At 43.7% G+C, this 14,592-nt stretch overlaps 1 protein-coding gene across 2 annotated transcripts in view; it reads left to right on the top strand.

Moving 5' to 3' along the window:
- The window catches only part of INTS7 (integrator complex subunit 7), a 91,704-nt gene extending 85,963 nt beyond the window's left edge, over positions 1–5,741 (top strand). For both annotated transcript variants that reach the window (XM_053209810.1, XM_053209811.1), the window contains 2 exons: positions 1,201–1,386; positions 4,467–5,741. In XM_053209810.1, coding sequence (XP_053065785.1) covers positions 1,201–1,386; positions 4,467–4,754 — 474 coding nt within the window. In that variant the 3' untranslated portion in view covers positions 4,755–5,741. The remainder of the gene's footprint in view (positions 1–1,200; positions 1,387–4,466) is intronic.
- Positions 5,742–14,592: the final 8,851 nt, after the last annotated feature.

Raw genomic sequence — 14,592 nt, 5'->3', positions numbered from 1 at the left:
TCAGGATCTTACCTTTGGTTTTGATGAAACTTACAGCCTTTAGTTGTGAATTTCTTCTCCCTTTACTGAGTGGTTTGGTGAAAGGAACGGGATTTGGGGATTAAACCCTCTCCCTTGTGACCTGTCAGTGCCAGATGCAGCGAGACGGGTGTTTGGGTACCTGGAGCTCTGTCCCTTGTCTCCAAGAATAATTTGAGAGGTTTCATGATAGTCACCTACAAGGATCTTGAGTTGAGTCCGTGTGTGATTGGACTTTCCAGACCCAGAATAAATCAGGTCCAATAAAACATCACCAGTCCTACCTCCAGGGCACTTTTGTCTGTGAATATCCAGTTTTGAGGAGCTGGCCAATGAGAAGAGCTAGTATTTGAAAATATGCAAGCCACTCAACATTCAAAAATGTATTTTTAATTCAGAGAATGGAATTTTTGGGAAAGGAGGAAAACTGTCACCCGCAAGAGGTTTTCTAGGTTATCCCTGGCAGTAAATGTCTTCCGTGCACTTTGCATATCCATTCGAATGTTTTGGGTTGCATTTCAGAATGACGTGAATAACAAGGAAAATTGATTACCTTAGGTAAGATGTGTGCAGGGTTGATTGAGGCAATGCTCCACATTATCAGAAAAACCCAATTTCTTCCATCTCTTCATTTAGCAGAATTTGGGCTTTCAGTAGTTTAAGTGTATTGGGGATTTTAAATATGTTTTTAAATAAAAAACTACTCTAATGAGAGGTTTAAAATGGACTTTTATACCATTGTGACTTGACTGTATGTGTAACCCTAGAATATTAAGTACGTTTGCCTTTGAATTTAGTGTATTTAAAATTATGAAAGACCGGAGGACAGCCTCTAGATATGAAAATTTACATGATGCATTTCTGTACTGGAATTGGTTCCTTGTCAAAGAAAGGCCCCACCACAGAAATGGGCAAGAATAGTGCCTTCACTTTTTTCTAATCCTCTTTTACCCTCACACGGAGCTGGGGTTTGACGTAGAAAACACAGTGGTATTTAAAAGGAAGCATTAGGAGAAGGAACTCTTGACCTTAAAGGTACATCTGCCTGGTTGTCCTGGCATAGCCAGGTCGTTAGTTGTATGTGTAACGTTTTAACCTATAAATGATAATTAGCACAAACTTGTCTGTCGGAAGAGAGCTTGCTCTTGCTTGTTAGCATTTATTTTAATGTTGGTATTCTAGCTTGCTCTGTCGCCATCCCCCCGGAACCCTGCAGAGCCCATCGCGGTCCAGAATAACCAGCAGCTGGCACTAAAGGTAGAGGGAGTGGTTCAACATGGATCAAAACCAGGACTCTTCCGCAAAATTCAGTCCGTCTGTCTGAATGTTTCCTCTACACTACAGAGTAAATCTGGACAAGACTACAAGGTAATTTAGAAAAGAGGCAGAGTTATGATGTGGATTTTATCAACTTACATTAATGGAGGTTTTCTAGTGTTAAGCAGACTGCAGTTACACCTCCTAACAGATGAGATACGGACACAAGTTAAAAGCACATTCTGAGGCTTGAGGGGGCTCGTGAACAGCACTTCTCTTTTCCCTGCCTGAGCCAGCTGATGGAGAAACATCCAGGCAGACAGTAATCAAATACGAGTTTTATTATTATAGCTGTCGGGAAACCCCGCTCAGGTATCTGGCAACAGGGACTTCTAGCTTTGTACCACTGAATTTTCCCACCAGCCTCAGCCCGCACACACAAGAGCCTGCCCCTGTAAAACTGATGGTAGGAAGGAGCGCCCTGAGTCCCAGAGAAGGCAAAGAGAAGATCTTAGCTCCCCATGCTCAGTTCCTACCCAGAAACTCCCCATCAGTAGGATTTACCTCCTTCCCTGGAGACCAATACTGCCCATCTAATGAAAAGTCCCTCCACACGGAGGGAAACCTCAGGACTGAGGGAATAAGTGCTCCCTTTCCCCCAAAAAGCACACATCGAATTATTTTTCTCTATTTTAAGGGAATTTTAGCATTTTCCCTCCAAAAGGCTATACAACATTGACAGGCATGGTCAGATAAAGTAAAATCTTTCCTTAAGGGTGTAACCCTAGGAATTGGCTGCTTTGAGAAATCACGAGGTAGGTAACCAAAAATCGTGCTTGCTTTGTTAGCCGAGACCGGGATGCTGAGTACCATGGAATACCAGTATTCCAAATGCAGAGTGTTCCTTTCTGTGGACATCTCTTTCTGGTTCCTTGATGGTTTATTCACAGTCAATGGAACAAGGGAACAAGTACACAGTTGTAGGGACGGAGTTGTTCAGATGCCCACATTGGTTGTATCTGGGTTTATTGTGGGCACGCTTGAACTGAGCTCCATAGCAAGGAAAGGAGTATTAGTAGAAATATAAAAAGAGAGCATTTTATTCTCTTTGGTGGTTTTAGGCTAAAAACCCAAGAGAAGGTGTGGCTTAGGCCGTTTTTACTTTCTTTACTTTGGTAACTTTCTCCTCCTTCTTTGCCCACTCTGATATGGCTCAGCCTTCATTCTCTTCTCTTCCTCTCTGACTCCCACAACACGGAGCATGGTGCCTTATGTAGCAAATATTTGATGAATGATGTACTGTATTTGGAGTACAACTGCTATGTTCGTGGGTGATCCCTATTGTCACAGAAGATCCTAGTGAGAATTTACATAGTTAACTTACCCCTTTCAACAGCTGTCTCCTCACTTTGAGTTTGAGAGAACAGTAACGATGATTCTTATTGTTCCTTGCATATGATTTCCACTCTTAAGAAAAAAACCTTCAAACCAGTCTTCTGCTTATTGACTTACCTCTGGAGGCATTGCTTAATGCCTGGAAGCTGATATAAGTTATGTAGGACAGGATGGCTCTGTTGTGTTACATGCAGTGAGTTCTCAACTTGAAATGCATCATCCATTCAGAGCGATCAGGTTGCCTTGGCCTATTTCTGGTCCTTTTAAGGAAGTTCTTGTTTGGTAGGCATGTTGTTTAGGGACATAAAACCCCTATAGAAGTTGTGCAAACAAACAAAACCGGGCTTATAAATCTAAGATCTTGAATTGGTCAGTGACTTCATTCCATTGCTGTTACGGAAAGATTAACCTGTTTCCTGAGTCACAAAGCTTCAGGGCACATTTATATCATTAATTATACAACAGAAACACACACATAAATGTAGAACAATCTGGCCAAATATTCATTAAGGTTACCTGTGTATGCATTCTCAGAATAAGTGTCTCTCTTAACATACTTCAATCTTAGGTACAGGTCAGGGTATACCAGCAAGTGTTACTCTGTTCTTTGAAGGACAAAGGCATGAGTGTCAAGCTACATAAGTGAACAAGCCCATAAATCTGTGTTTTAGAATATATTGTGCTGCCCATCTGAACAAGACACTGATTATTAAATGAGCACTGTACAAGTTATAAAATTAATTTGTTTTAAAGAGGGAGGGTTGACTGTATTAAGTAATACAAAATCAGACTGGCTAGGAGGAGGAACCCCAACTTGTATTTACTTAGAGTTATGTTCTTTTTCAGTCTCTTAGATTTTAAACTCCCTGAAACAGGTGATTGTACTCTGTTTCTTCAGAATTTCTCTTTACAGACTAAAGAAAGATGGGAATCAGAGTTGGGGTTGGGTAAGCAAGTGTAAGAGGGGAATATTCTCTTCCACCCTCTTAAGGTCTCCAGCTGGGCCTACGATTAAACTAACATTAAGGCACATTAACAGGAGAAAAGCATACGAGTTTGTTAGAATTGTACACATACATGGGAGTCTTCACAGACAATGGAAACCCAGAGAAGTGACCAGAGCAGAAAGCTTATGTAACTTTTAGACAAGGAAACAGTAAATTTGTGGAGACTTAAGACAAATGGGCAGTAAAGAGGTGGGGAGTGACTGGGAGAGAGATGGGGCGGCAGTCCGTGCATTTCAACCTTGATTCCCAGTCTCTGGTGATAAGGATGTTCTCCTTCTCTTGGTACAGAGAAGGCACCTTTCTCATGGGAGGTTTTATGGCCTGTTTTATGTAAAAATGGCAAGGTCAGAGACCCTTCCTATATCCTCTGTTTCGCAAGTGCCTTTAGTTGAAAAGAATCAATGTGCCAAAGCAGCATTGTTTTGAAGAGGCGTGTCCTGAGCTCCTTCACAAGGAGGAAAGGCAGCATATGAAGGGGTCGAGACAGGCTCTGGGAGCTTGTTCTGGTAGTGAGGAGGTAGTATCACTTAGTGATAAAGAGTGTAGGCTCTGGAGTTCACCTGCCTTGGTTCAGATGCCAGTTCCACTACTCATTAGCTGTGACCTTGGAGAAATGACTTAACCTCTCTGCCTCAGTGTTTTTATCTGTAAAACAAGGATAATAATAGTACCTGCACCTCTTGGTTGTTTGCAGGGATTAAGTAAGCGCTTAGTACAGGGCCTACCTCACAGTAAGTAACCTCAGTACATATTAGCTATTACTATTATTTAACAATTTTTTCGTTTCAGATACCCATTGACAATATGACCAATGAGATGGAGCAGAGGGTTGAACCTCATAATGATTACTTCAGTACTCAATTTCTGTTGAACTTTGCTATCCTTGGAACACACAACATTACAGTGGAATCTTCTGTGAAAGATGCCAATGGTATTGTATGGAAGACGGGTCCCAGAACTACCATATTTGTAAAATCCCTGGAAGACCCTTATTCCCAGCAAATTCGCCTACAACAACAGCAGGCCCAACAACCATTACAACAGCAGCAACAACGAAATGCCTACTCACGGTTTTAGCCACATGATGAATGCACTACAGACTTTACAGGAATTGATCAAATGGGCAAAAATAATTTGATTCTTCATATGGATTAAGATATAAAAGAATGTGGAGTCCATCTATTCATTGGTTTCTATAATGTAATACTCTGGCGAAAAAAAAGAGTTGGTTTTTCTTTAAAAATTTAATTTGAGAAATAATTGGGTTCCTAGCCAGAAAGACGCTTTCCCCTTGTTCCTTCTCAAACCATGTCCTTTATCTTCTATTTGACATTTTCATTGTTTTTCTGTTGCTGAGCCTTTCTTTCTCTTTCAAGAAAAGTCATGTGTTGGGATCACTGAATGCATATATTTGACTGATTTCTCCACCAAAACACATCACTCACTACCTGGCACAGACCTCGCATTCTGAGCTAGGCATCGGGAAGTGCTGACTAGTTGGTACGGAGGAGTCTGTGGGAGTAGAGACAGTTCTCCCCTCGACTGACTTCAGTGTGTCCCCTGAAACATCCAGTTTTCTGCATTTTGAGAGGAAGCAGTCTAGCAGAATTGAAACATCCCGCTACATTATTTCAACTATTCACCTATATTTCTCCATGCTAAAGCAATCTTAATTTATTGTTTCAGTATTTAATTGACCCCCCCCAAAACCAGCTAACAGTTACAAAGATTGGCAAGTAATCATTTGTGTTTTCTAATATTTGTTTATATTATAGACTTTTTACATTATTTCCAAGAGTGAAAAAAACCACTCACATGTAATATCTTAATCTTTTAAATTAGGAGGGCAGATCTTTTGATTGGTTTGGTTTCTTCTTAAGTTATGTAATGCTAGACTTGATTGTCTAGAAAAAACAATCTATAGCACAACCTCAATTAGTTGGGATGCTCAGGGAATAGAAATTTTCTGGTTAGCCAGAAAATCCCTTTTTTTCTATCTCAATACTGGTTGAAAACCATTATATAAAATATAATAATAATAAACTTTCCTGTCTTAACACAGTATACTAGATGTATTTTACCTGTTCGTTCTCGGTTTGGGATCATTCAGTGCTTGGGATCATGGTTTCCAAACATCAGGGATCGTAGGGTTGCGCATGTATGTTCATGACGTGTGTGGGGCAGTTGGGCTGGAAGCAGTTCCCGAGATGGAGCTGGGCACCTTCCCTAGAGGTTCCCTTTTTATTTATTTATTTCTTTTTCTTTTTCTTTTTTTTTCAATATATGAAGTTTATTGTCAAATTGGTTTCCATACAACACCCATTGCTCATCCCAAAAGGTGCCCTCAATACCCATCCCCCACCCTCCCACCCCCCATCAACCCTCATAGAGGTTCCCTTTTTAAATAAATCTCCCATTTTCTTTGTTTGTGTTTTGCACTTTTTTTCCCTTTAAAGTCAACATTGGCTCAAAGAAAAAAAAAATGAGTTGGTATTTCTTTTTCCCTTGTCATGTTGCCTCCAGGGATGAGAAGTGATTGGCGATTCGGGTCCCTCTGAGATTGCCGGGCTCGGGTGAGCTATTGTCCCTCTTCGCCGTTGGCCAGCCAGAACATCATGGCAAAACGTACGAATCTCCAGTGTTGACTGTGGATGGCATCCCTTTATGTTCAGCCCCATTGTACACAGTGCACAGTGTGCACAGTTGTGATAGCATCTGAGGGCACAGGCTTTAGGAAGAACCGCCAGAGGGATGTGGAGGAGGCTACGAACCCCTTGACCTGCCAGGCGTGGAAAAAGAGCTGACCCAGCAAGCACAGGTTGTCCTTTTAGCTCTGATGAATTAGCTGAGTTACCTTGGGCAAGTTACTCAATCTCTCTAGGCTAGTTTCCTTGTCTCTAGAATGACTGAATTAGACTGGATCTCTTCAAGTCAATCTAGAGTTTTTATCAGGTGACTGAAAGACTAAAAGACCAAAAAAAAAAAAAGACTCTTAAATTAGGGGAGAATTTTTTTTTTTAATTGTCTATTTTCAGCATGAAATTTTATCATGTCACTGTCGGGTTTCTGGTACTGTTTTGAAGCAGAATTCTCAAGAGGCAAATCTTGTAAGCCGCCAGCCCTCCCCAGTTCCCTTGAGACCTGCCCAAATTTTATGTTCTTTTTTTTTTTTAAACCGTTTATTGTTTTTTTGAGAGAGAGAGAGACAGGACACGAACAGGGGAGGGGCAGAGAGAGAGGGAGACACAGAATTCGAGGCAGCTCCAGGCTCCAAGCTATCAGCACAAGGCCCGACGTGGGGCTCGAACTCAAAAACCGTGAGATCATGACCTGAGGTGGAGTCAGACGCTCAACCGACTGAGCCACCCAGGTGCCCCCCAAATTTTATGTTCTTAAAAGACCAGCTTTTGATAGCTGTAGTTATAAACTCTTTGATTTGGTGCACTGTAGGAATTATTAATAAAAACGAATCCAAATAGTTCAAAGTATGAAAATAACTCTGTGAAGCAAAAAAGGCTATTTTAATTGAGTGTGTCCGTTAGACCCAGGGTTAGAATTCTGATTTTATGTTTGGTATCACGTCTACTGCATTTCTGGCATCAACTGTTAAGCAATTATTTGAAGTAAGGGGAAATTGTGTTTATAATTTCTACACTATAATTATAAATGAAAAAGAAAGATGAAGGAACGAAAGATACATGTATACTGATTGTGAAGTGAGCGTGTTCTGTGAATTTACAAATATGGATAAAAAAGGGTATTGGCTGATCGATTCTAGGGAAGACAGGGCTGATTTTTCTGTGTTTAGTCATTTTGCATTATAACCTGGGGGGTCGGAGCACAGCCTTTGGAGCTACACTGTCTGGGTCCAAATCCTACGTACCTAACTTTGTGACCTTGCACAGGCTACTTGATACTTGATATCTCTCTGCCTCAGTTTCCTTACTCCTAAAATTGAGAAGTTTAATAGTGCTTCATGGGATAGGTGTGAGGATTAAGTGAGTTAACATAGACGTAGTATAGGAAAGCAATTAGAATAACCCTAGCATAGAGTAAGCAGATATACAGGTTCACTAGCATTGTTACTTCTATTATTATACCCTCCCGAATATTATTTTTCACAGTGTTAGATCAGTTCTTATTCTTAGCATTTTATTTATTCATAATAAAAGTTACCTTCCTCTGCTACTAAACACACATTTAAGCTTATCTTCCCACATTCTCAATTTGGGTATGTGGGGTAATAACAAAATAATGTTGACCCAAACAAAACGGAATTCCTGTCTACAACCAATACTATAAATCCTATTAATTAAAATATTTAAAGACATGTATGAAGAAGATCATGAAAATACTTTCCAAAGCTGCTGATTGTCTTCAATGGTGACAGCAATAGTATATTGACCATTTAGAAATTAAAGTACTGTTATATTCCAGCTTGACCTAAGAGGTCTTGTGATAATGACCTTTCTAGCACAGACTAACCAAGGTGGCAGGTAATTTGCAGCTAGAGGCACTAAGTGACTTTTCACCTTGTGGTATAGTTCCTAGAAGAAGAAACCAAGATGCCCAGATGAGAGTCCCAGAGATGCCAGTTTGAGTTGTATTTTTAAGACTCCCTTGCCATGGATCCTTAGATTCGTCCCTTGGTCTTTCTGTGCCAACACTGGCCAGCATTGGGAGTGAGAGGATCCTGCCGCTTGGTATGTAGCGTATATGCAGCGCTTGTCCGATAGAAGGTTCCGTGATGAGGGAAATGTTCTAAGTCTGGCCTTCCAATATAGCCACTAGCCATATGTAGTTATTGAACATCTAAAATATGGCTACTGTGACTGAATCTTTTATTTGCTTTTAGTTCAGTTAAATTTAAAGAGCCTCACATGGCTACTGCCTGCAAAATTGGGACCGTGCAAGAGTGCGAAGAAATAAAATTCTCTATTCCCTTAGGGCCTAGATAACTCTTAAATAGATTTCTAGATAAGAGGTCTGTCTACACTGGAATTTTTTGATGTCCTGAAGGTTTCACATGGAAGACTGTAAATGACAAGGAAGGTACTCGGGGTTCGTGGGTGTGCTTTGCTCCTAGGAATACTGTGCTGCTCAGACACCCAGCCCTGTTCTTTCTGTAGTTAACCCTTGGATTTAGCCTTTGTCAATCATCAACATTCAAAGTACGAGGTCCAAAAGTCTGGTGAGTGGGCTTAGATCTCCTCCCAACAGCCAGAGGTCATGGTCTCCCTTTTCACTTCTTGCTCAAGAACACAAAGACCTTTAACTCCATGGGCTGTGTATTTTATTGGCTTGAGTGCACCTCGGCCATTATTACCCCGTAGTATCTCCTGGTCTAACGTATTCATTCTATGAGCAGTTTAATTTTTAATTGCGGTTGGGATTTAAACAGAATGAGACATGTTTTTCTCCTTAACTAATATATGAAGGCCTGGAGCCATTGATTTCCACATTCTAATGTAGAATGCTAAATGTAAATTTACTTTTTTCAAATCTACTGCAGGTACAAAACATTTTTCAGTCTATATCTTTTCCCTTCCTGCTTCCTTGCTAATCTCCCCCAAAGCAATTCTGTCATGTCCAGTCAAGTTTGTTGTGCAATAACTGTCCTCTGTTTAGGCTTGGTTAAAGATTGAAACTTGATGAAACGAGTTGAGGGACTGTTTTCCTCTCAGATCCTGTCTACAAGGGCTAGCTTTCGTCTTGTAGTACTTAGCTGGCAAACGGAGACTAAAAATATTTTTATTGTTGTTTGCAGTTATTTTTAGCAAATTATAAAGGTAAAATAATACTAACTCATTTGGTATTAGGAAATGAATCAGTCAGCAAAATGAACATCTCTACCCTCAGAAGTCAGGATGAGTTAAAGAAAATCAGATTGTTTTACAGAGAGAAAATATTCTCTACCTCACCTTTTGGTTTTCTTGGGAGATTCATGGGTGGGTTTTGATGAAGGTTCTTTGTGGCAAGAAGCAAAAATATTTCAAATGGAAAACCAAGACATCATAGAGCTAAATTAGGCTGAGGAATCGCGAGAAGATAGCAATGTCTAGTTGTGTGTCATGGAAGGTGAGGACAGGCAGTACTGCCCCAAGTCGACCCCCATCCCTGGAAGCAGTGACGCTAATGATGCTTTTTGCCTTATTCGTCCTCTCACTCTGGGGAGATGAGCAAAGTGATGACGCATTGCTAAGACTTGTGTCCCCCACCTGGCTTTCCCTTCCCACCCCCAGCCAGTAACAAAGGCAGATGTCATGTGTTAGGAAGGTCAGTTCTGAACCCTCCCAACACCCACACATAGGACAAGAGTAGATGAAAAGCCTACTGTACAAATGCAAGCGGGGGACCTGAGGAGAAGGGCCTCCCTGATGTGAGCTCCACGCTATACCAGGCTCTGAGCTAGGTGTGGGAAATGCAAAAAACTGATAGAGCCCTCAAGCAACTTGTAGTCTCTTGACAGAAGGAGACTTGTATTTCTACAGAACGTGGAGAGGGCTTTATAAAAGCTAGTGAGAGGGGCGCCTGGGTGGCTCAGTCGGGTAAGCGTCCAACTTCGGCCCCGCGTATGGCTCTGTGCTGACAACTCAGAGCCTGGAGCCTGCTTTGGATTCTGTGTCTTCCTCTCTCTGTCCTTCCCCCATTTGCACTGTCTCTGTCTCTTAAAAAATGAATAAATGTTAAAAAAAAATTTTTTTAATTAAAAAAAAGCTTATCGAGAGAGCCCAAAAGATGCCATTCCTGAAATTCTAATAGTGTCTCCCCTTGTATGCAACAGGACTGGCTCTTAGGCGATTAGAAAGCGGCCATCATTTGGCATTTTCTCCTGTTGCAGCACTTGGAAATGCAAGTGTCCCTTCCTCCTCAGACAGCTTCTTGACGTAATCAGAGACCTATTGGGTACCTATTCCTTGGAAGCCAGAGAGGAACACAAGAGCATTTGGAAAAAAGATACACTCCTAAAGTGTAAAGTCAGTATTTGGCCTCAAGGAGATAGGAGCTTACACTCAAAAAGAATTAAATATTGTCTCATGTTGCAGAAACCACTGCTGCTTCTAGCCAGGCTGTTCAATGACACAAACCCCCAATGTCACATTCCAAGGTATCAGGGCCTTAGGGAGAAATCTGTCATCACAGAATCACTTAAGCAACATCAGATCTATCCTGCTTAGTGGTTACAGTGTCCCCTGGGATGCTCAAAAGCATATTTGCCCTGGCTAGAATCGTCTCTCAGGGAGTGAGCTCATCAGGAATCTCTCCTTGAGGGCCCTTGACACAGGAGAGGGCCCATGAGTCTGTCCTAAGCAGTACCTCTCCTTCCTCCCTCAAGCGGCTGGGGCCAGGAGTAGCTGATGGAAAGCACTTTTCCTTCCTCCTGAGCACTAAAGCTACCTCAGCTGACATCACAGGGCTCTGTAGCTCAGTCAGCAACATTCGTCTGAACTGGAGTTTGTGAATTTGGACAGATTCCCCAGATCTGTGCCAAAGGCACAGCCAACAAGGACACAAACAATTTTGAGAACAGGTGACCTTTTTTATTCATTCACCAAATAAATGTTTATCGAATGCGTCCAGGGTACCCGGAACTGGGCTTATGATGGACAAGCTCCTTGGGTTTATGGCCCTGACACTTGTGTTTGCACAGACCGCGGGAGGGAAGGCTGTGAGAAACCCACCGTGCTCTTGATTTATGCTGGTGGATCTGAGCTTCTGATCATTTGCTCCAATGAAAGGGGAAAAGAATGTTTGGACAGGACTGTCGAGGCTAGAGCCCTCGCAGTTTCCAGTGCGGCCCTTCGGTAAAGCGCTTAGCCTGATGCCGGCTCCTTTTGTATCTATCATCTTCACGCCTTGCTAAGTTCTTCCTTCTCTCCAACTTAAACCCCTCATGGCAGTCAGCCTCCTGCTTCTCTGTGTTTGAGGGAAATGGAAAACTCCCCCAAACCACGGTCATAGGGAAATAGCTCTAATCAAAACAGTCTCCCCTGACCCCAGCTATACCAGACCCTCCAGACCTGGCAGAGGCCCCGTTGCCCTGATCCTTCAGCCAGACACGAGAGCTGGTCCCCTTGTGTGACCAGTATCCAACCCAGTCTTGGGTACGGTCTGCTGCCCAGCCTTCAGGGTTGGCACAAATGTGGACAAATGGTGGCTAAAGTTGCCACGTCCCGTTCATAGGAACAGACAGCTCCCTATGCTGTCCCATGCCCCACGTCAGCCATTTGGCTATTTTCAGGGTCTCTGTTTCCTTTCATACTGCCTCTGGGAGCCCTGGGTGCTTCATCTGTGAAATGGGGCTGATGACTGCCCTTTGGAGAGTTGTCAGTATTAAATGTAAATGATACATGTACCAAGCCTGCTCCTTGGCAAGGACCCACCAAATGTTGCCTTCGGCCTCTCTGGTCAAGTGGCCAGTGTGGCCTGGTGGCCCAGAGAACAGCAAGAAGAGAAACCAGCCTTCTGAAACAGTGATGTTTGTCTCAGATCATCTCATCTCCATCTTAAAGGAAGATGACGTCCCAGGGCATTTGAGGACCTAAAAGTACTAAAATGTCTTAGACTCACTAGAAATTTATTATTCTCTCTTGGGAGGAGGGCATTTACATTTATCGGCATCCTTGTCAGCATCATCTTTGGGCCCGGTGGGGAGGGAAAAATAGAGAAATGTCACCAGTGCAATGAGCCAACCCAGGCTTCTCTGTCATTCGGAGTTATTTAGCAGCTGCAAAATAAGTGGGCTTATATCCAAACTTAGTTCTTTGCCATCAAATCTACTGGACAGAAGCCCCAGGATTCAATGGACGCTTTCTGACAGAACGTAACTATTTTCCTACTGATCAGAGTTTGCCATTACCCCCAAACTCGGACCATGAGGCACAGAGGCCGAAGATTGAGATGTTTAGGTTGGCTAGAAGGAAGAACTTCGTGAACTGTGAAAATAATTAAATACTAAAGGAAGGAGGCATTTGGACTGTGTGAGCTATTCGGTCCAAACAGAAGGATGTGTTTGCCAGTTACCTCTCTGGAGGCAGAAGGACGGACTTTCGGACCTCCTGGCCCATTCCATCAGCAGGAGCTCTTGGCGGCTGCAGCGTCCCCAGCTGAGGGCTCTGCCTGGGAGACGGGGTGTGGCCCTCCTCCCCACCAGGCACGTGCCCTCCAGACAGTACTCAGGCACTGCGGCTGCAGATATTAATAACCCCTGCTTGACTCTTCCTGGCTTTAGGGTAAATGCCTCTGGACACTGCCCAGAAGGACAAGGGAACCGAGGTGGGAGGAGGGCTGGGGGGCGGGGGTCAGGCTTGACGGCTGAGAAGAGAGGGGTGGCGAAGAGGTTATGTTTCCTCTCACCTCCTCCGTGAGTGTCTGTGTGTGTGTATATGAGATACGTGTCTAGCCAAAGGGAGGAGCTGCCCTACTTTTGAGGGAGGGAGACTGGCCTTCACAACATTCTCTCCTTCTGTCCCCACAACCATCATGCTTGCTCGCAACCTCATTATGTCTTCCTGGATATCACCTTCACTTCCTATTTTCCTTGCTGCCAGTCTCTGTCTCCTCAGGAATCCATACTTCCCATTGCTTCCCAATTCACTCGTCTGGACCAAAACTTTCATTCCCACTGGGTTCTCGAAACAGCCCCAATTCGTCAGTGTGTCATTGAAGACCCCCCCCCTCCCCGCCTCCCGCCGGCCAAGGAGACGTCAGCATAGCGGCCGGGAGGGCCTCACCTCTGGCCACACTTGCGTGGATAGCCCAGTCTGTGGGAAAACTGGCTTCTTGGACATCCCCAGAACTCAGTCTGCACTTTTTCACTGCCATGGTTTTGTTCATATCTTCCCTCCACTTGAATGCTCCTCTCGGCATCACTGAAAAATCTGTTCATCCCTCCGTGGGCAGATTCTCCAGCCAGGTGCAGGATTCCTGCATGGCCCGTATCCTATTCAATATTGTGTGAAGCAGTCAGGCTGCTTGGCCCTTGGGCAGGCATAAAGGAAGACACATAGTAGCTAATGTTACCATGTCCTGCTGATGAGAACAAATGGCTCCCTCCACTGTCCGCCCCCACCCCACTGGCCTGTGGCTATTCTCTGGCCTTCAGCCCTCACTCATCCCTGCAAGGAGCAGCCCTGTCTGATCTGCCCGCCGGCCCACTGTTCACCTTAGAGATCAGAGGTGTGGAACCAGCTTTCTGCTGTTTCTGAGCTCTGAGCAGTGTAATGGTGGGAGCACAGCCTATAGGTATCACGGGGCCCAGCAGAGGTCCAGAGTACAGCTCAGGTTCTGATCTAAGGCCTGAGGCAGGAGGGAGAGGACCAGTGCCTAGAGCTCATGAGAAAAAAAAAATTGTTTTTAATGTTTATTTATTTTTGAGAGAGAGATTGAGAAATAGATAATCCTAAGTAGGCTCCATGCTATCAGTGCAGAGCCCAATGCAGGGCTTGAACTCACAAACATGAGATCACGACTCGAGCCGAAATCAAAAGTCGGACCCTTAACTGACTGAGCCACCCAGGTACCCCAAGTAAAAAAAAAAAAATTTAAAGATCATTTATTCGGCTCTTTCCTTGGAGTCCTCTTCACTCTCCTCCAGCAGCAGCTGGAATTGGTCAGAACTTAGAATGCGTTGATACTTTGCGAGCTTTGGTTTCTGGCCGGGTTCTTCCCGGTCCATCCTCTCTTCATCCCTTGCTCTCTCCCTGCCTTTCGTCTCCGTGGACTGATTGAGTGCTTGTTCTATGCAGGGCACTGCCTGGGTAGAGTCCGCGCTCTCAGGAAGCTTTGGCGGGTAGTCGTCACATACGTCAGGGTGACAGTGTTTGTCCGTGGTGCTGAGGGCTGGCTGAGGTGCCAAGCGTGCACAGAGGGGACACTGAGAAGCACTCTGCATCATTATTCTCATTGACTCAGG

The sequence above is a fragment of the Acinonyx jubatus genome, chromosome E4 (assembly GCF_027475565.1).
Source record: "Acinonyx jubatus isolate Ajub_Pintada_27869175 chromosome E4, VMU_Ajub_asm_v1.0, whole genome shotgun sequence".
Lineage (NCBI taxonomy): Eukaryota > Metazoa > Chordata > Mammalia > Carnivora > Felidae > Acinonyx > Acinonyx jubatus.
Note: the sequence above shows the minus strand (reverse complement) of the source record. Positions and strands in the feature narration are given on the sequence as shown.